This window comes from Corvus hawaiiensis, chromosome 5, assembly GCF_020740725.1.
Source record: "Corvus hawaiiensis isolate bCorHaw1 chromosome 5, bCorHaw1.pri.cur, whole genome shotgun sequence".
NCBI lineage: Eukaryota > Metazoa > Chordata > Aves > Passeriformes > Corvidae > Corvus > Corvus hawaiiensis.
In genome coordinates, this window is record NC_063217.1 from 73274726 (window position 1) to 73297967 (window position 23242).

The 23242-nt window shown below is 41.2% G+C and overlaps 1 protein-coding gene across 33 annotated transcripts in view; it reads left to right on the forward strand.

Annotated features, from left to right (window-relative positions):
* The window catches only part of CAMK2D (calcium/calmodulin dependent protein kinase II delta), a 124360-nt gene that overhangs the window by 43946 nt on the left and 57172 nt on the right, over positions 1 to 23242 (forward strand). For all 33 annotated transcript variants that reach the window (XM_048304375.1, XM_048304376.1, XM_048304377.1 and 30 more), the window contains exon 4: positions 4396 to 4455. In XM_048304375.1, coding sequence (XP_048160332.1) covers positions 4396 to 4455 — 60 coding nt within the window. The remainder of the gene's footprint in view (positions 1 to 4395; positions 4456 to 23242) is intronic.

A 23242-nucleotide genomic window follows, 5' to 3' on the forward strand; every position in this document is an offset into this window, starting at 1 on the left:
TTAGGTTGTCCCTGGCCCCTGAGCTGCCTAGAAATTTTGTGGAGCAGGGCTTCAATTTCTAGGGAAGGGCTTCATCTCCTCAGCAGCTTCTTGTATGATAGAAGAGCTTATTCTGGTGAGATTTTAGGTGCCCAGAGGATATGTTCTTTAATAGTAAAATTTAAGTCCTAATAAAAACAAAAAAGACATGAAGAAAAGAGAGTTTTAATGCATCACAAGGTTTCCTTTTAAAGCTTTGTTTTGCTAGGAGGGAGAGTGACAAAGTCCTTTTAGTCAGTCTAATATCAGAAAATTAGAACAGCTGTGTCCTAGTACATCCTGTTGTCAGACTTTCCGCAGTCATTTTCTGGTTTCCATGGCAGAATGTAGTGGCACCAAGGTGGTCTGGGTTTGCAGTGTAATCTGAAGAGCCTCTTCCAAGTTAGTGCTCCTTGTTTTCTCTTCATTTAGCTGTGTAAAGAAAAACATGGAAAACAGAGTAGGAAGCAGGTTGTAGAGACCATCCTCAAAAAGATAAGCAAGCCATTTGACAAAACATGCATCACCTCATACTGACTAATAATCTATCCAGTCATTCCTGGGGGGAAAAATAAATGTACAGACAGTGAAAGGGACATTGGGAAAATGCTTTTATATTGTTCGCTGTGGACTGCAAGCTCTAATAATAAAATTCAAAAAAGCAACTACAGAAGTTGCAGCAGATAACAGAAAACTTCTTTGCTTTGGAGAAGTTTGCATTTTAGATACCTGTGTTGATAGGTAGTGAGAGGGGCACATTTCTGCCCTGGTGATAAGCTCAGTTTGGGTGGTCATGCAGGATCAGCACTTTGGGTGAAGATTCATGGCACTTCAGTAGAAGAGATATATGCTGAAGACTTTAATTAGATGTCTTAATATATTAAGACATACAATGCATAATTAAAGGCATACATTATGTGTCTTTAATTATAAAATGTTGTGATGTGATTCAAGAAATGTGTGTAGTATATGTATGTAAGCTTCTGTAAGAAAGCAAATATTAATACTACTGAAAAAATTAGTTATTTTATTTGCCTACCTAGTAGAAACTCAATGCAGACAGTCTGATTTTCTCATGCAGGTGTCATAAATTATAATATTAGCTTGTGGTCTACCAGAACATCGTCATATAAATGAGGATTAGTTGAAGATTTTACATTTATATGGTCTATGAGTACCCCCAGTTTTACACAGCTATATTCTGTTTCAGGTTTCACGCAGTTTCATTAGTTATTGTAAAGGCTGAGATTTTCATGGTTCAGTGCATTAAATTTTTTTTTTTTTTTTTTTTTTTCTTTTTCTTGGCCCCATGTCAGATTAAAGTTATTTGTGGGTGGCTGCAAGGTTTTTTCCATTAATAAACCTGCATTATTCTCATTGCTGCCTTCCTTCTGATGGTATCAGTGGTTGACAGGCAGTGATCTTTTTCCAATCTCGGCAATGGGCTGTTGCTGTGGTAGAGGCCATTCACTAATGGAGACTTGCTTTCATAAAATAATCTCGAATTTGGAGAGGATTCCTTCTTCTGTATTGGCTTTGCTGCTTTTCGAACTTCAGCTTGTATTTTTCATTTAATTACAGTCTCTTAAGTAGACAATGTAGGAGACCTGTTTGTAATTGAGTCTAGGTAATTAAAAGAGAGGAAAGGAAACAAGTATATAGATGTATTTGTGCAGTCCCTTTTTATTATCTGTGTGGCTTTCAAGCTTGGCTTCCTGTTCCTGATAATAATTTTTCCTGTTTCAGGTTTACCTGGCAGATAAACACAGTTTTAGCTGATGAATTATATGCTGTCAAAATTGAGAGGAATTTACTCTTTATTTCAATAAGTGACCTATTATTGCATTTATTTTTTCTATAACTTTTCCTGTGATACTGTTGTAACATAATCATTTTCCACCAGTTGCTATCCCAGACTTTCTCAGGGTTTGTGGGGGGTTGTGCCTGCTAGGTAGTTTCCCTGGCTGTGTGGCAGGGCCCTTCTTTCCCAGTGAACTCCGCAGTGGCACACCTTACACTTCAGATATTTGGGAGCTGAGTGCTTGAAGTATTTCGGTGTGCCCTGCCCTCTGACATTCACCTTTAGCTCCCCAGTACTCAAGCCCTGGCAGGAGGCAGGGTGACACAAATAGCTACGGGTGGCACAGCCCTTGCAGTTGCAAGTACTTGTAAATAAACCGAGTGGAGAGAGGAAGGAACGTGATTTCCCAAAACTCACGGAAGAAATGTGCAGATTTTACAGGAGAGTTGTTTTCTTGGCTACCCCATGAAGTTAAATTTGCAGTTGGTCCCACCCCCAAACACACACTGCAGACTTACTCCTCTAACAACACTAAGGCATAGTCTATTTCTTTGGAAGTGCCACTGTCATCTTCTGGACCTTAATGTCCACGTAAATCCCTGACTCAGGGAGTATTTAATGTTCTTTCTGCTGCCTCACAGCACACTGTACAGGCTGTGAGGTACCTCCAGTCACCCAGCAGGTGTGATAGCAATTATTGTGACACAAGCAACTGAAGGAGTTAAATGCCCAGAGCTCATTATTCTAATTACATGTCAGCAGAGAACACCTCATTGGCATCCATCAATATACTGGTTCAGTTTGAAGTGAAAACCTGGGAATTTATAATGCAGTCGATAAAAATGATGATGATGGTGTAGATGTAACCTTCATATATTGCAGTGCATCCAGCAGCATCTCTAAGATATTTTTGCTGTGATTTGAAAAATATCAGGCGTGCTTTTTTAATCAATACAGTTATTGTTCTGAAACCATGCAATAGCATTTTAGCCTCTCCTCATACCTGAAAGTGTTCAGCTCTAGTATTTGTTACCTGAGCCCACTGTCATGTCTGCAAAGGAGAGCTGAATATTAATCATACCCAGTGTCAGTTCAGAAGCTGTGATGCAGCAGTTAATAGCAAAGAAATTTCAAATGTTTATACTTCATATTCAAAGCTGGAGATGAAGTTTTTTATTATATCTGTGTTGCCCTGAAGAGTCGACACAGGATGTTTTTAGCATTTCACAGAAGACTCTCGGACACCTTCCAGGTTTCTGGCTGTGCTGGGGGATCCTGTAAATATAGCTGGGGGTGGTACAGAACAGCCTTCGAAAGCAGAGCTGGTAGTGCACCAGTGATAGAGCTCCTATGCTAAACAACCCACAGCCCTGGACGGTTTCTTTGCTTTTGAGGCAGCGTTCTCATTTTCATCTTTGTTCTCACCCCATGTTAGTTCAGTTTGCCTTTCAGATCATCTCCCTGCTTGCTCTGGGTAATGTGCCAAGTGCTCAGTCCATGATTAAGTTACAGCCAGGGCTGCTGGACATGAAGGTGCTGGAACTGTAGATGTCTGTGCTTATGTTTCAGTCTTGTTGCAACTGGATTAAAAAATCTTAACGGGAAACCTCAGTGGCAGAGCTTAACTTTAAAAAAAGAGCTTTAAGCTTATCTTGCAGATTTATATATTTTTTTAATGCTTTTAACTTCTGAATTTTTTTTTTAAATAAACATTAAGGTAACCATGGAAGAAGGCTAAGCTGACACATTTTCTTACACAAGTGATGGAGGCTCTGAGGCCTCAGAAAGTATGATGGGTCAGTTGACAAGCAGTAGCTAGCTCAAGAACTATCCCAGTTCTTTAAAGCATAAAAAAATAATCTGAACTGTTAACATATGTAAAATTGATTCAGTTATTGTTACAGTTGACTGCAGATATTAGGAAGTACAAATTACAGAAAAATTAAAGAAGTTTTCCTTCTTGTTCTTCCCTCGGGATTTAAAAAGTGTTCTAAGAAACTTGACGTGTTAAGTATTTTAAAGATGGTGTTTGCTTTCTCTGTTTTATTTTAAATCTGTTGCTATAGTTCTTTTAAACCTAAATATCTAAGTGGACACTTTGCAGTAAGGATTGAACTTTCTAATTTTAATATCTGATGCTGAATTTTTGACTCTTTAGAGTTGTCATCCAAAGCACCTTTTCCTAAACTTGTTCATTTCTTAGTATTTTCAAGGTTCAAAGCACATTTTTTACATTTCAAACAGTTCTATTTTCCAGAGTTAGTATCTTGGAGTATTTGTGTTGTTTATTGTAGAAAACAGAGCTTGACACAAGCAGTAGTATTTTATCTCCAGAAATGTTGTTAGGGCTTGGTGATGTACAAGTCCAGAGCTCCAGCCTCCTGCTCTACCCAAAGGTTAAAAATAATCAATTCAATATTACAGTTTGGATGTAAAATATTAGTGGATTTAAATAAAGGGGGGTTTTTTTAAAGATCACATTAGATGATGTATTGGTTTTGCTTCTCTAAAGCAAATACACTAAACGATGTCAATCTTCATAGTAACAGCAACTGTCTTGCTTTCTTTTGTTGCAGATCACCAGAAACTGGAAAGAGAAGCTAGAATCTGTCGCCTCCTGAAGCATCCTAATATCGGTAGGAACATTTCATTGCCTAGTACAGTATTTATCAGATTAGAAAATTTAGGGGAAATGGAAATTAATAAATACAAAGAGCAGCTCAGAGAAGTCAAGTGCAAGTATCTCCAGGCAAGGCTCTTTCTTTATAATGTGGTGCTCCTTACGAATTCTGCTATGGGATGCAATATTCTGTTGGATCACCTAAAGCACCGTGCGGTGTTCTCATCTTTGAGCCATTGCTCTGCCATCAATGAGCTCTCTGTGCCAGGTGTTTGGGGTTTTTTTGAGCAGTGTGTAGTGGGGTTTTTTCCAGGATTGCTCATGACTTTTGGAGACCTGCAGAAGAATTTCAGCGGACAGTGTCTGTTGCACAGTGAGCCAGACCAATGTCAGTAGTTAGTGCTGGTTTTAGTGAGATGCTTATTTTATACTGTGTTTTGTGTTGAGATTCTGTCCTTCCATTGATGAAGAAAGCTCTGCTCCTTTTATTTCCAGAGCTGTGTTTTCTAACCATGTAAAGCAAAAAATAAAGTGTTGTGGAGGTGTGTCTGTCTCCTTGCTTTAGAAACAGTGTAAACAGGTAAGTACCTTGATCTTAAGGGAACTGTAGCTGGGTTTTTAAGTTTTTCCAACATCAAATTATATACCAAGGGTATCTCTCACAAGGATATTTGCTGTACCTGAGACTTCTGCAGAAGGGTGGGAATTTCCTGTCCTTTGTGGTATTTTTAGACTAATAAAATTGTTTGGTGCCTGGGATGAAATCAGCTCCTTCGTTTTAATGATAAATAGAAAGCGAAGACGAGTGTACCACAGCTCAAAATGACATGTCAAATTTCTGTGGCATCTCTCTTAAGCTTACAGGTTTGACCTCGAAATTTGATTAAGGAGGAAGAGGAGTGTTATCTGTGCTATTTTATCCCACCAAAGGTTTTGCATTGTAAAGTGGTGAGAGATAAGGGAATGTCCTCTTTTTGGGGAGGCGTTGCAGCCCTTCTGCAGCTGTGGTTACACATATGGTGTAGTCAGACTCCAGAGTCATTCACCTGGGCCTTGCTGGAACCAGAATGTATTTGTGAGCTTCCACAAGCCAGGCAAGATGAACAAAAGACAATAGTGAACTGGTGCAGAGGAAGGGCTGAAATGCACAGAACTCAGTTGAAACAAAAGTCTAAATTGGTTCTATGTGGTCACAAATCTTCACCTTGTTGAGTGGCTTGGAGCAGTGTAGGATGGAGTTCAGCTCCTCTGTGGCAGACCAGCTGTTCCACATGCACAGTTTGTATCTGTGACGTTTGGCTTGGAGTGCAAACAGGCAATGACAGCCTTGGTGACAGGCAGGTAGGGCTCTGCAAATCTGCACGAACTGTGTGCATCACCACCTGCACCAAAGTGCGCAGTTCATGGGATAATGGACAAAGTGTTCTGCTCCTGTTTCAGAAAACCTGCAATTAACATGCCCGGGGTTTGGCAGCAGGCATTGTATTCTGTCCTATTCCTTCTCCTGCAGCCATGCCCTCAGGCAGCTAAATGATGACCCTAAAATCATTCCAAGTGCTGCTAGCAGCCCACTGGAGCTCTCACGCCTGGGTCACTACCATATTCCCCTTTAAACTGTTACCTCTGGTGAATAATGGAGCTGCATCACGCCAGGAAGCACTGAGAGTGAAAAAGGAAGTGTGCCAGAGGAAGGCAGCTCAGCTCTGACAATGAGTATGTCTAAGTTAGGAAAAATAAGAAAAAAATGATAACTGTTTTTTCCAGTGTGATTTCTGTAGGATAGCAGAGATCTAGTTTAATTGATTGGGTGGTTTCTCAAAGATGACATGCATCGTTTTCTTCGCTTTCCTCCCATGTAGCTTTTTTTTTAGTTACTCGTCTTTTTAAATTACATATTCATTGCAGAGCGACAGATTTCTGAAATTAGACTTCACTAATCCTTTCTCTGGTAGTTCAGGCCTATTCTTTATTCTTCCTAGTTAGCTTGATTAAATGTCCCTTCAAAAAGTGACTTAGTGTGAAGGTGTCAGTTCCAGGGTAACTTTTTTACTAAAGTAATACACATATAATAATAGTACTCCTTTTTTATGGTGTTGTATGATCTCTTCTATTAATTACCTTCCAAGTCTTAGCCTGTACCAGATACTCCAGGGTGAAAACCCCTCTTTAGTTACCTTTTTCATACTTTTCTCCAGTCAGAAGAAAGCAGCACAGCTGTGGTGAGTCACATTTTTTGATTTTAGCCTGTGAGTAAACACATTGTACTTTTCAAATGAGCAAGATTTTTTTCTTTAGAGAAAAAGTTAAAAAAATAATCTTAACACCGGAAATATTTTCCAATTATCTTTGCTGTGAAAATAGAGAATTTTCAAAAACTTTTGCAGATCACTGGTTTTGTGTTTCCAAGTTAGGCATCCAATTAGTACCTAACCAGAAAAATACTTAGTATTTAGTTATTTCATGAGGATAAGAAAGATTTCAGGACTAAACTTCTTAACAATCAACATACCTGTATTTTAGCTTCCCAACGATGCCAAATTTCTACCTAGTTCATATCTGATTGGATGGCGGGTCTATTTAATGAGTGCCATTATGCAGTTAGGAAATCTGAGGATGACATTTGACAAAAGCTTTCCACTGTAGTCTGTAGTCATAGGTCCTAAACTTCAGAAGTTCCTCTGGTATTGGCAGAGGAATCTTAAAACTGGATGTGAGTAAAGCAGAATTTTTTCTTTCAGAAAGATAAAACTTTGAAATGTGGAAAGTAAGGAGACACATACGAAAATATTTTCACTTCAGTTCCTGATTTGAATCTCCCAGAGTAATCACTGCAAACAATAAAACCTGAGGAAACGAACATATTTTCTGCTGGCTTTTTGGAAGTATTTATGAAATCAGATTATTATTTAATGAATCAAGGTATCTACCAAATATTCACAAAGAAAGTATTTAAATATGTTTGGAGAGAGACTAATTCTTCTTAGGCATTTCTACTGAAGGAGTGATTCTGAACTAGGAAAGATACCAAGTTCTGAATTCACATATGAAAAATTAAATCACTGATTATTCCCACCAGACAAGTGTTGGAAGGGAAGCTAAGAGATCTTCCTTCCATTTACCCAAGAATGTGTATCAGCCTTAAAAGGGGAGATAGTTTTTTGGCAATGGAAGCGTGAGGATAACTTAGGGGTATGATGTTTTCTGACTTACAGTGTGGATTCTTTTTTTAAGCTTTATACTCAGAACTGTCTGTTCCTGAAGACGTATTTATTCCTGCTATTCAGAACCATGTACAGGCAGTTATTGTTGGGAAACTAAATATTGTTGAAGAAAGGCCAAATGTTAAGTGATTCTGTTTCTGTGCGGTCCTTACTGTTCATGGTCATAGCCAAGAAGTGTCATGAAAATCTTCCTTGAAATTGGTTTCACTTCTTCTACGAGCAGGGCTCCAGTACCTCTCTGAAAGCTGAACTTTGCTGTGCAGACACTGCTTTGCATATAACTAATTCAGTTCATTTTTCAGCATCGCTTTCTTTTATTCATCCTTTTAATAAATCTATGGTTTCTTCTCTGTCCAGCCTTCTAGTTATGATGCCTAGTGAATGGTGTAGAAAAAATAAGGAAAGTGGATTACAAACAGTATTTTCTGTTCTCCTTTTTCAAATCTCTGTTTCCCAGTTAAGTAATATGTATGTGAAAGTTTGTTTAAAACCCACAGAATTTCCTCATCCTTTCCTATTACAGCTGGTGATGATTACAGCTGGTGATGGGGTCAGTGGCTCTGACCCAGGAAGAGGTGACCGGTCCAGGGAGATGGTCCTGAAAGGAATCGCCTTCCCAAGGCCCGGTGTCTTCCCTCAGCTGCTGGCAGGAGGGCCCTTGCAGAGGCTGTCAGCTCTTTAGTGATTATCAGCTCATGATTCCAGCTCAGCTCTGCAGGGCAGCCTCCAGGCCACACCAGAGAGAGAAATGAGAGGCTCGTGTGGCTGGTTCCGCACGGAAGGAGCTTTATTGCTGGTCCATACTCCGGTGAAGGGGAAAGCCAGGGACAAGAGCTCCCTTCCACAGGGGCAGAGGTCTTAGCTTTTATAGGGATACAGGGGATGGGTGAAGGCCAGTGGGTTACAGAGGATCTGCATAGGGTCTCCTAAAGGATTGTGGGTCTGTCTTTTCTCGCCGTGACCAAAGAAGTGGTTGCCTTTCCAGGGAGTCCTGCTGGGCGGTTATGAAATCTCTTATCTCAGCAGAGATCCCTCCAGGGCAGGGGCTGGGCATACCCCACAACTTCCATTTACAGTTACTCCTCACCATTATCATTGTTGAGATTTCTGCCTCTTGTTACCTTAGTCGTTTGTATCGTTGTAGTAGAAAGCGAGCCCTGCTGAATTTTGTTCGGGAATTAAAATGAGGCAAAAGCCATTAGCTGAACTTCCAGGCCTTGAGAAGAAACTTTGAGAGGCCTCAGAATCCTTTCTTCCGAGTCAGTCTTTGCAATTTTTGGTGTTTTCTCTTCTTCCAGCTTTGCTTGAGTAATCTGGCCTCTGCTACACTGCGGTAGGAAATTTCTAGGCAAACACAGCTCATGTTCCTGTGGTAACAGAGCTCCTGGGCTGCAGGATTTTGTGCACTAGGGAGATTTGCAGAATTGCTGTGTTTCTCAGGTTCTTACCATGGTGACATGGCTGTACATCAGTGCATATAGGGTTGCTTTTTTACAGAGAGTTTAAAATGGATGGAAGTGTAGGTTAAGCCTTGCTGTTCGGAGAACCTAGTGCTTTCTCTTTGTGAGATTGCACATCAAGTTACATTAAAAGCTTACTTCCTTTGCTGAGCAAATACCCGTGGAGGATTTGTCATCTTGGGTAACTATTACTTTTCCAGCAGTTCCATGTGTACTAATGCTCCCAATTGTTTAATTTAGCAATTTGGAAAAAAATTGGTGAGGAAAGTAACCATCTCTTCACCAAGAAATCCAGTGTCATTTTCCTGGTTTCTCTCGTTTGTCTTCTTTTGGTGAACTTTTGATTTCTTGGTCCTCTTTTAACTTTAGGTAAAGTTGATTTTTAGCACTCTGATTTCTAGTCTTGCAATTCATATAATTTCGGTGGTGTAACACTGTTGCACCATCTCGTTACGAGTTTTGGCATTGATTTACAGCTGCTTTGCTAATTTTGGTTTATGAGATCCCAAATAATGATAAAATCTGCATTAGCCTGATGATGCAAGCTCCGACCCAGTCTAGAAAATTGCTGATTCAAACCTGGTAAAACCATGGAGTTTTTTTCCCAAGTGGAGTTTGCTCTGGCAGGGTTTGTGCTGAGTCTGGGTAATATTTTCCTAATGGGAGTGACACTGTTGAGATGTCTCTGTAACTGCTGGAGGGCTTCTGCTGGCTTTGCATTCCCATTTCCTTACAGCCCATCGTTGCCTGCCTCTGCCACATCCTCCCTTGGCCTTACGTTACAGTGTCTAAGCTATGGCAGGCAGGCTGAGTCCATTAGCCAGCAACATCAGGCTCGAGTCTGATCAGTCTTCGTTCCTTCCCCAAAGGCAGCAGCAGATTTTACTGACATGTGGCAGCCCTTCAGGTGATAAATGAAGTTCTTTTGGCACAAGGCCAGGCTGTCCCTGAGTGGCTCTGTAAGTCAGGGTACTTAGAGGTAAATAGGACTGCCCGGCAGAGATGGGGCTGGGTCACCTCCGATAGGCCTGAGCCTGTTCCTGTGGATCTGCTTGTCTGGCCTCAGCGGGGCTGGAGCTGTGGCATTGCCACGAGTGTGCTCTGAGAGCAGGAAGGTCTCTCCTCCACGAAGAGCTGGAGCTGCACCAGCAGGTGGAAACATGGGGCAGTGTCTTTCCAAGGCAGGCTGGCATTGCAGCAGGCCAAGAGGCAGCCTAGATGCAGAACAGGCTGGGACACAGGGGAAAAAGACAAATCCCTAATCTGCTTTCATGAGTGTGTTGGTGTCTGTTTGGAGTCTGCTCATTTCCGTGCTTTGAGCTGGGAACTTGTCATCAATGGCTGAGGAAATTGATAGCCCCCAAACTTGGCACTGCTCCTCACCACACTCTGTGCTTGTGTCCAGCTTACTTACTCCTTTTGCCACAAGGAAAGGAGGAAAAGCCTGCATTTGGAGGTTACTCTGCCTCCCCACCATAACACAAAACATGAGCATCGAAGTCGTTAAATTCCTCATGTGGGGGAAAATAAGAAACTGCATATTGCCTTATCCTTTTTGAAAAGAGGGCAATTAAAGATATGTGAGGGGTTTGTGTCTTTATGCACAACAATATGTCCTTCATGATTATATTTGCCAAGTATGTGCATGGCACTTCATGGAGTCCCAAGAATCTCAAGAGAAACACTGTTAATATACAGAAAATGTGGATGCAGTAACTCTCTTCTGAATTTCCTTTGTCTTAGTGTGGCACAGTTGTGAGTAGCTGAGCTGGTATTAGTTAAGTCACTCTATAAACCAAACACAGGGTGAAAATCAGGCCTGTTCAGGTCGAGTGGATGTAGTTCTTTAGCACAATATTTTTTCTGAGGTTAATTTAAGGTTTCACTCTTTACATCAAAAATATATAGTTCTTTCCTGATGCAGTGAAAATCAAACCAATTCCCAACTATATAAATTGATGTTCAATAAACATGGTCCTCGGGGATATATTAACTATAGCTATGCAAATAAATAAATAAATAGAGTTTTTAATATAAAGCTCTAGTTTATGTGGGACTGATGCATTAGAGAACCTCACTTCCTTTAATTATTTTTATTGCTTAGATGAGCTGATCACTTCAACAATTTTAAATCTCATCCATTGTGTTGAGTTAATTAAATTTGCAATTTCCCTGATGAATAAGGTGAACCATAGTCCTTGAGACAATTAAAATAAAACATCAAGAAACCAAATAAACGGGTGTTACAACATGATTTCATACTTAATGTAAAAGCCAATTTAATGAGTATTATAAAATAACAGATTGGATGTTTAAAGTCAGCCGTGGCTACAGCAAGTAGCTGACTAGTGAAGTGCAACAACAGGATACAGAAGCTGGTTTTGCAGTTGCTATTTGTGAAATTAAATGTACTGGAACGCAACTGAACCAGGCAAGAGCACACAGGGGGGCATAGTGGGGTTTGTTGCAGCTGGGTTTTCTGCAGGCTTTCTCCTTCTCAGCAGTTTTTGTTACTGCTTTGCATCTGATTCCTTTTAGTTGGTGAAGTTCTTGTGAATGTATGTTGATGTTTAGGAGGAAAAGCCTGAAGGTTTTCACTGCTGTTCTTGTAAGGATTTGGTGTGGAAGGGCTTTCTGTAGAGCTGTTGGTGGCCTTGAAGTGAGTGGAGTATCAAAATCCCCCAACAGTTAAAAGACTTTAAGTTGTTTAGTGCTAATCAATGTGTCACTGCTTTTCAACATGAGCCATATGAAGCATCAGATAATGTGGTCTGAGTGTGCCAGCAGAGAAGGGGGAAGGCAGCTTTATTGGGTGTTAGAGCTTTTGTCCATTTTGCTTGCAGCAGAATCCTTTCATTCTGCTAAAAGTGGCATTGCATCTTTAAGTTTCCCTCTTCAGGGTTACTGTGGAGCATAAAAATGTCTTTGAGTGCAGACAATGACACCACTCTTTGCCATGCTACATTAATTCTCTTTCCTTTTAATGGAGCACAAGGTTATTTTAGCTCAAGTGAAGCATTGCTGGCTGTAATATCCCTGATAACTGTAGCAGCATCCATAATAGACTGAGGAAAGGAGGTTTCACTAAGATTTGCCACCAAGTTTGTAATTTTTTGCCTCAGAAAGTATATGCCTAATTTGCACCAAAATAGGTAATGATTCAGTGTAAATCAAGTGTGAACCAGGTCTTGAAGCATTTTCCATCCCTGCTTTATAGCTGTGTTTGTATGTTTCCTTAAATGCATGAAAATTCTTTCATTGTGTATCCAGAGTCTCTTAAACATTTTTTCTGTCTGTGAAGTCCACTCCACTTTTACAGCAAGTCATTTGAAATGTAAAATAGAGTAATCCACAGAAGCGGGAAGTGGAATTTAAACACCTCTCTTGAGGATCCTGCTGCTGGGGGTGAGGGCTTGGATGGCTGCCACACTTCCCACTTGTATTTTCATCTCTTTTTCTGCTTTACTTTCTATATGTGTTTCCTGGAGTGAAGAGTTTCATAATTGGCTGCATTGCTGACTTCAAGAGCCATGGAAATAAGCTCAACTGAAATGAATTGCTCTCTCTCTGCACACACAAGATGGATCTTTGGGAACTCACATTTTTTTGTTGTTTGGAAGCTTTGTTTATTATGAATCTGCAACCACATGTTATGCATACGGATAGACATCATGACTCCCAGCTAAACCACAAATATGTAATTTTCCTCTGGACCCTTTCCTCCAAAAACAGAGATCTCTACTACTTCAGCTAAACTAAGCTTTTTCTTTCAGTAAAGCTAGCACAGACATTTTTAGAGTATTTTTAGGGGATATTGTAAGTTCCGTTCCCTTCGCTTTTACAGTGTTGCTGATGGTCTAATAGGTGGATTTTGTACTGTTTCTTGGACTGATACCCAAATATTGGAAATCTTTACTTGATCTGGGGGCAAGGAAAAACCACCCCCCAGCTGAAAAAAGGTTGCAGTGTATTGGATGGTGTGGATGGGTGTCACTGGACAGCATTAGAGCAGCTCCTGCAGGGGTGGTAAAACTGTTATCATGCATTTTCCATGATAATCCCGCCCCAGCCTTGACATTTGTGCCTCTGGGCTGGCCACGCTCTGTGGGGCACTTCTGTCTTGGTCTGTTCCCTTTCCCAAGGGAAAATAAGGAGTTATCATCCAGGCAGCATTTGTCTCCCAGGCAGCCTAAATCTGCCCATTTGGAGTGTTTGTCATCCTAATGCATGGTGGGTGAGCTGTCACTCAGGATGTCACCCTGTCACCCTGCTTCTGGAAGAGGTCCCTCCAAGGAGAATGTGTTGGGCTGTCTGTGCCACCTGAGAGCTGCATCCCACCTTAGCCCTCCCATTTTCCTGTGGCAAGGAGAAAAGGATCTGTTTAGACATGGGGGCAGAGAGAAGGAAAGGGATGAGCAAACCCTGGGCATGTGAGCTGGGAGCAGTAAGAGGCAAAAGGAAGGTCTCCTGACTTCGGACTGTGGATTATGTTTTGACTTTGCAACCATAAATCAGGAGTGGTGCTTTGGGAGCTCACTGTGGAGCTTTGGAATGTCTTTGCTCCTTTTCCAGAGGCAATACCAAGCTAGGAAGCTCATTAGGAGGGACAATCTGTGGGGCTACTCCCATCTGCACAGACATCTTGCTTTACTTACCTACCCAGCCCCTGCAAAAAAGTACCATGGATCATGGAACTATGTGGGTTGGAAGGGATCTCTGGAAGTTATCCAGTCCCAGCTCCGTGCTCAGGGTAGAATTAGGTTACTCAGAGCCCATCCTGCTGCATTTGGAGTCTCTCCAGGGAGGGAGATTGCATAGCCACTCCAGGCACCACTCCAGTGCTTGACCACCTTCCTATGCATAGAAATTAAATAAATAAATAAATAAATGTGTCTCTGTGCCTAGCTGGGATTTTCCAGACTCCAGCATGTGTCTGTGGCCTCTTGTCTTGCCACTTGCACCCTGGAGAAGACTCATTTCAGTCTTTCCTGCTGATCAGAAAACCAGGTACTGGAAGGAAAAGTGGATATTCCCAAATACAGCTGCATCCCTGTTTTGGATGTTTTTGATCTTTTCTTAAAATTCCATTTGCTTTCAATTTTAAATATTGTGACATAAATTCCTAAAGAAAGTGTAATTCGACTAAAAACTGTATAAATGGGGACAGACTCTTTGGAATGCAGGATTTCCTTAGTTGCAAGGTGTGGATTTGGAAGTGCATTTTATAGGCTAAACTTGTCTGTGCCGTTCACATACAGAAATCCCTTTTCTGCTGGCATTTTGCATTTCATATGCATCTTCTGCATCTTTACTAATGGAATGCCCATTCAGTAACAGATGTTATGGTATCTTAGACATTATATATTGGAAACAGCACATGGGAAATCAGGACTTGGGCTGCCTGCTTGGCCCAGCACGTCCATAGCTCTGCTGAGATGTCACCCTTTCCTGTGCATGGCGGGGGTGTGAGAGGCTGTTCCCAGCCAGGCTCATCATCCCCTGGTGCCTGAGGGCCAGAGGACAGCACCAATGAGTTCCAGGCTGACAGACATCCTCCTAACTACCCCTGGCTTGTAGCGAGTGTTTCAAGTGTCCTTCAGGATTTTCCTTGTTCCTTCAAACTTTTGCCTTTAAGAAGTCACACATTCCCTTTTCATCCTGATTTTGTTGCTGTGCTGTTGGGAGTATCTGTCAAAGCCATGGCATTCCAAAGGATGCAAGCTGGTCTGCTCCTCAGCTTTCCACTGCCATGCTGCATCCTGGCATGGAGTGAATGCTCTGACCCTGCAAATACCACCAACCCCCATCACTGACAGTGGATAAATAGTTCGTAATTGCTCAGTTCAGGCTGGGCTTTTTCAGATTTCAGCACTGGAGATTTTCCTGCTCCTACAAAACTGCTGATCCAGGCATTTTTTTCAGTTGAGAGGGATTTAATGATACCTCTTTCCTCCTAGTCACCTTCCAAATTTGGAAGTTCTTTTTATAGTGGCTTCACCAGAGTGTTAGTATTCTCATGGACTGCCCATGGGAATGTGCTTCTAATTTTAGTTTGTCCTCTACATGTCTGTCTCCTTTAAATGCATCCAGCTCCTCATTCCAGCCACACTGGGCCAAGCATGATACTCTGCTCCTCATACTTGTGCATTGAAGATGTTCTGGTATTGCATTGTAATCAAATCCACAGCTCCTGCCCTTGTGCTGCACAGCAGTGAGTAGCACTCGTGTCTCAGCAATTGTACCACCCAAGCAGTGCTGTTTAATTAACAGAGTTGGTGTGCATTTATTTACTGGGGGACCTTGAGTGTTATTTATTTGTGTTTCAGCAATTTATGCTTGGTCTGATGTCGATGGTGCTAGTGCTGGGATTGTGTTGAATTTGACTGTGCAGTCTTGCTGGGAAGGACTTGGTTGATGATCTATAACCATAATTGCAGCTGACTGGCTTGCAGCTATCTTCTGTAGCATATACGGATTTTGGGAGTTACTGGATGTGCTAAATGAGAGGAATATTTAGAAAGAGATTTCAACTGCAGCTAGTAGTCTCAGTTTGTGAATACAGACTGGCTTCAGCTCTCTCCTGCAGCATTTCCTTCCAAGTGTATGTGGGTTGTCAGTGAGCTAATTACAATCTTACAAATGGTCCCAGGGGACAGGACAAGCTCTCTAATTTTCATTTATTGTGAGACTGTGATTAAAAGACAATGGCAGTTTCTCATCATAAGCCTCAAGTTTGTCATCTATTAAGTCAATATGCATTCCCTGGTTTTTGTAAAACAAACACTTGGAATCATTTGGGATCATCATTCACTTGTGAGCTTGCATGTTGGGAAAATGACAGTAATTTATAGTTGTCTTCAGCTGTGGTAGCATGACTTACTGTGATAGTTAATTGATAGAGGGGGAAGGCACATTCACTCCAAAAATAATACAGATGGTTTTGAGCCCAGCCCAGTGGATAGAGATGGAGTGGGATCATTATGGGAACACTCTGTCTGGGCACAGTACTTTGAGTTGCTCAGTCTTACGCTCTGTTAACTTACTGAGAGCTCCTACTTCTTAGATGTTGTCTTGGGTAATTGTAGAAGCATTTGGTTCTCCAGGTTACAGCGAGGTTTTGTTCACTGCATTTGATGGATGGATGTCGGCAGCACCACACAGATGGAAACAGGAGACCAGTTACCTAACCTGACTTTTTTCTTCTTTGAGACTTTTCAGACAGTGCTTTTTCACATTTGCTGTGAGTATAAGAAACAGACTCAGTCCCTACTTTTCCCCTGTTGCTCCCATAAAGAAATTGGGAGGGGACAAACTGCAGTGGTACGGATGGAGCTGGTCTCTGGGATGCTCCTATTGCTCCCATTCACGATATTCAGGATTCATGGTTGTTAAAGAGGGCACCAAGGACAGAGGTGTCATTATAATTATGCTTTAGGTTGCTTGCATCCATTTTAGGTCTTCTTCTCAAAGCTGGTAACACAAAATTTGGGAATCTGATCCTATGAAATTGGCTTTAGCCTTCTTTGCTTGCATAGATATAAAAAACCCCTATCAGATAAAGGAAGGGAGAAGCTGAATTTACAGTGGTACTGTATAACATGAGAAAGTAATAGTTAATTCCATAAAATACAGAATTTTCCATGAAGTTGACTTTATTGTCCTGGAACTAATTTCTTGCTGGAGCAGGTCCATGGCCTGCCAATGCTGCCATCGCTTCAGAATAAACCATTTTCTGGTCTCCAAGGGCTACTGTATATTAGAGTAATACAGAGCATAATCAAGAAGTGATTTGCAGAAGATGTAGACTCAGTCTGCTTCAAGAGAAGACTTGGTGTCTTAGCACTTCTTTTCATTTTAATTTAGGTTTTTAATTTGGAAAAATATCCAGCATTTAAATGCCATATTCTGATACTTAGTATTGCCATCCCAGGTGCCTGGAGTCTGTCTTAGTCCCTGGAGTGGAGAATAAGTGATTTAATTGTCCTGTTACCAAATGAAGTAGAGTCATTAAAAGGTGGTACCTACTGTGATTAAGTGAATTGGTGGTTGTACCTCATTTAGTTGTGTGTGGGTCTTCAGAAAATGAGCTTAAATCTGTCTGATGTTTATAACCACATCACTAAGGGGTGTGACTACATTTATACTCTAATTTATAGGGTTTCAACTTCTTATAGAAAAGATGATACAATGCATGATCCTCAGTGCAAATCTGGAATATTCGAAGGTCCCACTGATTCCAGTTCTCAGCAATGATTAAGTGAGGGACTGGCAGTAGGAGTTACTTTTGATGTAACACTTCCAGCACGGTGGTAATTAATGTTGCACTTAACCATGTGGGAAGTGGAATGTTAGGCCTGTCTGCATATAAAAGCTCCCCTAACTTAATGAAAAGCTAATTTATTTTAAAACTGAGGTAGCTGTTTCTTTGTGGCCACCTACTGCTCTGTAAACTGGGAAATTGGTTCCGTTTAAATTAGTTGACGCTTTGTTTTAAGCTGAATTAAGAGAGCATAAACTTTGGTTTTATGCCGCCATAATAACATAAACTAGAGCATTTTTCTCTTGTAGACAAAGGTCTTAACAAGCAGTATTTGTAATGCTCACTCCAGTCTACAAGAAATAAGGGTAAATAAGATTCCTTTGTATATTCTTTTGTCATCTTCCCACAGGGAGGGTTGGCAAGAATTCCCGGAGACAACTTTATTTGAAAATGAAGTTTCCATTTTAAATGTTATTTATTCCAGCTTGAGGAAAAATGAACTTTATAACGTTAAAGTTATTTGTTGTTTACAAGGTCTTAAATGTAGTTTTTGTGAAAAACCAAAGCACAGTAGCAGCTTTTTCTGAACTGCTGTATTTTCAGGAGCTCATGTAGATATGTATATGTTGAAAAACTACATCCAGCCTATTTTATGCAGTGCCTAACATATATTTAAGGGCAGAGCCTACAAGAGGGGGTTTTTCCCCTCTGGTTCACATTCCACAGTTGGCACTGGGATGGCGCTGGGAGTTGGATGAGGCAAATCCAGTGCACTTGTGTTTTCTGTCCCCCACCACAGTAATGTTTTAACAGTGAAATTTGCTGGTTTGGTTTTTTCTCCAAATGCATGTTCTTGTTTGGAAACTCTTGTAGGAAGTGGAAAGTTTAGCCTCATGGAAATATGGTTTGGGTTCTTTGTTGTAGCTGAAATGAAATGTGATGGGATTCCTTGATCATGAGTGTCAGGAATTTGTTTCTGCAGGGATAAGTAGAGTCTTTTATTTACTTTACAATGCCTCTTTGCAGAGCAGGTCTGTGTCTAGGATGAATAATGTGATAAAAGCACATCTCTGTGTGCTTGATTATTACTTACCTGGGAAGCTGCTGTGGCGGATTCTTTACAGGCTCATTGGCCTGCAGGTCCTTGTGAGCTGTTTTACGCAGAAATCAGGGCAGAGACACTTTTATGGAGACAGTGGGTCACACTGGAATTGTGTGTGTGTTCTTCCCAACAGATGCAGTCCATATGGAAAGGACTTCTGCAAATGTTTACACGTGTTTATTTGTAGGAGTGTATTTGTTAAAGCTTTTTGTTCTGATCAGGTTCTTAGAGTGGTTAAATGCCTTGGAACAGCCAAGTGGAATTTTGTACGTGGCCATTTGCATCACAGCTGGGGGATATGAAATCCTTCGTAACTAAGGATTGCATTCCGTTAAATAGCAAATGGCCAGCTTGCTCTGTGGCATCACATGATCATTGTTTAAAGTCCTTATGAAGGTAGTTTGTTAAAAACATCTTCTTTGCCGTAATTTATTGATCATATTCCATCAAAGTGACCAGGACACTCTTCTAAATAGGTTCTAGAAAAAATTTCTATTTCAATTATTTTCTTCATAATATATCTGCTTTACAACAGAAAATTCCTGTTTAGTCACAGATTTGAAAGTACTTCCTTTTAAAAATGAATGTATGTATTTTAAATCAGTACTGGGTTTGGGGTTGGATTTATTTTATTCTTTTCATTTTTTAGACTGGAGGATTTAGCCTAGTGTAGTGGTTTGGTCTAAAATACTCATTACTGTTTATCTTCTGTGAGATAAGGATTAGGAGAAATGCAAAGCAGGCACCAAACTTGAAAGAATATAAAGAAGTTTATTAACAGACCTAAAAGAAGGAAAAAAAAAAAAAAATTATACAACCTTCAGAACTCTCCTCCTCCCCCCACCTTCCTCCCTTCTCCCACTGACAATGTGAAAAGACAACCCTTAAGATGTTCAGTCTGTTTGCCACTTCCATAATAACCTTGTTCAGTCCATTTAGAAAGAGAAGTCTCTTCTTGCTCATGCTATGAAAACATTATCACAACGAGACAGCCGCCCACTTCCAAATATTGTTCAGTCCATTTAGGAAGAGGAGTCTCTGCCTGCATGTGAGTCCCTTCCCCCGACTTGCAGCTTGTTCAAGGTCACACACAGATAGCAATTGGTTTTCCCGCATTCGAGGGTCCACTCTTGAAGTTTTTTGGGGTACAGTTTTAAGGTTGAGCCGTTCAGAAACAAAAACAGAGGCCCTTCTCCTTCCCTGGGAGCAAAGGGTCTTCCTCATCTTCATTGTTAGGACTATCTCTGGGAGCATCTCTAGGGACTGAGGTTTTCTCCTTTCCCGTTTGGAGCAAAAGTCCTCATCTGGTTCATCTCTCCCTGTCCAAACTTCTCATGCAATTACAGCTGCGTCAGCATCTGCCTATCTCAGCGCAGGTGCTTTTGCTTACGAGCTGAACACTCCACCCCCCAGATCTTCATGGAATTACAACGGGATACTCTGATATATCATAGCTTCACAACAGAATTTCAGCTTTAAGCATCTCCTCTCTCTCTCTTCCCTCAGGTTTTCAGCTCTTCACAAGAATAAAAGGGTTAATCTCACCTCAGCCTTGCAGTTTTGCAGCTTGAATGTTGAATGTTTCTTATCGCAGTGGAGAGGGGGGAGAGCCGAGCCGCTCCGGCTGCCCACGGCAAGGCAGTGGGGGGGGGTTCCACGGCTGGAACAGGTCCATCGACCCAGGATGGCTGTGGCCCGGCCCGGCCTGGCCCAAGCAGGACCTGGCCGGGCCCGGTGGCCCCCACACGGGGCCTGCAGCCACCTGTCCCAGCGCCGGAAACGAGAGAGAGCTTGGAGGGGAGTTTGCCTATTCTTAAATGTGGATCACAGAGGCGATCACAACTTTAAGTGGCTTAAAGAATTGTCCATATTCAAACTGGCCAGGTGATAGGTTCTATCAGGTCCCAGAGGAAACTGTAAGCACCCCTTAGCAAGGACATCCCTTCCGGGACTATGCTTGCTAACCTATGACACCTAGGTTTTCTGGAGGTAATTGTTACTGAATGAAGGTGCTTTAAATACAGTGGTAATTGCTTTGCAAACATTGTCTAAGGCTGCTTGGGGCATACCTGGCTCCTATGTGAGAGGTTTCTTTTCTGTGGTTCCTCTTGAGTCATGCCACAGGATTGCAATTTTCTGCTTTCCTTTTTGTTTAAAATATTTAAAGTAGAGTGACTTTGTTTTCATAAGCTAAAGCCTTTAAATACCTTGAGGCTTGGTCCTCATGAAAGGGGAGCATTTAAAAATAAACGTGCATGCTTCTCTGGGTGGCCATTATATAAATTGCTTATATGTCTGTCTTTAATGTATTTTAAGAGAGGAGAGCCAAGAAGGAAGGCTGTGTCCTACCCAATGATTACAGTTCCCCAGTAGCAAATTTTGTGGACGTGTAGGCCCTACATAGTATTTATATAAATCTGTTCCCAGGGTTTTTTAGCATTGTAAGTATTAAAGGGGATAAAGTCTAATTTCGATAATTGGGCAGTTGCATTCCCTCCATTAAAGTACACTGTGTGGTTTCCTGAGCCTGTTAATTTTAATTGATGTAACATCTCTGTGTTACAGCCTGTCCTTTTATTATTAACACTCCATGAAATTCTTGTGTCTTTATTCCTCTTCTTACATGTTCTGATGAATGCTAAAATAATTAAAAAATGTTAGTGCTTAAAGCATCAACACTGACAGCTGAGACATCAGTTTGCTCGTAGCAAAAATTTGTGTCAGACTTGGTTTTGATCCATGCAGTTATCCTCATAAGGCTTAATCTGATGATATTTGCAAGGCTTTTTGTTGCTTTGTGAAAAATCTTGTTAAACTTACAAAATCAGGCCTTCAGCTGCAAGGAGGAATTGACTCACCCTGAAACACAAGATTTCCAGTAAATGACATGGTTGTATTTTAAATGAAGACATGAAGGTACAGGTGTACATTTTAGTCCCCTGTTCTTTTTCGCAACAACTCCATACAATTTTGCTGTTTTCATACCTGAATAATTAAAGGTGTGTAGCTCCAGCTGTTCCTTTTGACTTCATGGATACAGGATATAATTCCTCAGAGCTGCTCTGGGCACGTGTGCACACATAAATGCACACACACCTGTGTTATGGTGTGCTGAAAAGCAATTAAAGCCTGTGGGATAAAAAGATAAGTGTCAGTCATCACAACTGCTCTCCCTAGAGACTACCAACACAGAATTATATATTTGGAATACCTCTTGGGTTTGTGTTCTTTTTCTAATTAGTTCATTTTATTTGGGATATTTTGTTTTTATAAGCCTATTGGTCTTCATCCAGCAGGAATGAAGCAAGAGTCTCTCCATGACAAAAGAGCTGGTAATTTGAGGCCCTCTACTTTGACATCAGTACCTGGAGTCACTCAGTCTTGCTGCAAAATGTGATCTTTTATCTACTTTGACAAGTAATTTTTCATTTTCTCTGTAGCAAGCATCTTTTGCCAACATTAACACTTCGGTAGAGTGACCTCTCCACATGCAGTAGACTGGCACTTAATCAGAATACTGTTGTTTATTGTGTGAGGGCCTTGATGGGGGAGGGTTTTGCTCACAAATGAATAATTTTGGAATAGACAGCATTTTGTTCGTAGTACTCTACACTTGCTGTTGCAATGCCTTGGGGAAAAAGGCAGTAGTTCCAAATACTAAATTCTCTAATTATTTTTCCCATCCTTTATCATGCCAGTTTTTGTGATGCAGATGAATAGGATTTTTTTTCTCAAGTTTTTGGCCCTAAAAAACCATGAATTTGCACTGTTATGAAAAAGTTACCTTTTGAATGAATTTGGGAGCTATATTGTTTTGATTCACTGTTGCTGAACACAGGCAACCTGTTAATAGTGTACACAGCACTGCTGACTTGCATAAAGTCATTTAATGACTGTAAGTATTGCATTTTACTGCTGGTGCGTTTGACAGCGTGGGGGAGGATTATTTTCTTAGATATGCAAAGCATTACTCTGTGTTTAATGTTCAAAAATCAGCTGCCCTGGAGCATTGCTACTGTACTAATCTTACCAGATTAGCCTCTAAATATTTCAGATTCTTAGGTGACAGCTCTTAATATCTGCCAGGTTCTCTCTATTGTACCTGATGAGCTTTATTATAGAGGGCCCCAGGCTTCCATGGTCTCAGCAGAGCAGTGTTGTTTGAGAGGAAAAGTGAGTGTAAGGAGCAGTGAGGACAGCACAGACTCCATTTTCATGCTAAGTTCCCTGCCTGGGAGCTATAGCTGTGACTCTTACACACCACTGATTTAAGGGCTTTGGTGGCTCAGCAGAGATTATTTATACCCTTTATAGGAGACATTCAAAAGAGGATGTAGGGACACGAGGGAGCACTGAGGTGCCGAGAATGATGCTGCAGTGAGGACATTTTGTTTGAAGGGAGCAGATCAGTGCCAACAGCAGCACTCCTGAGCAGGGGGTCACAAAGTTTGCATGCTCAGTTCTGCTCCCTCATGCAGTTTTATTGTGTTTACCGTGGGATCCCATCATATTTCCCTTGGGATCTAGGTTAAAAGCTGTAGGATGAATGCTGACTTTGGTCTCAGTTCTTGGCACTGGTACAATGGCGCCTGCAGTGGCGTCCACATGAGTTTCTGGTAAAGTTCGAGCAGTAGCTTTGTTTTCTGTCCCTTGTCACTTTGGTTTATGCAGTAGAACAGGAAAGGTGGCAAAGGGTGACTTTGCAGGAAGATGTGGGTCCTGACAGTGCTAAGCCACAGCAGATCTTCCACTTCCCAGCC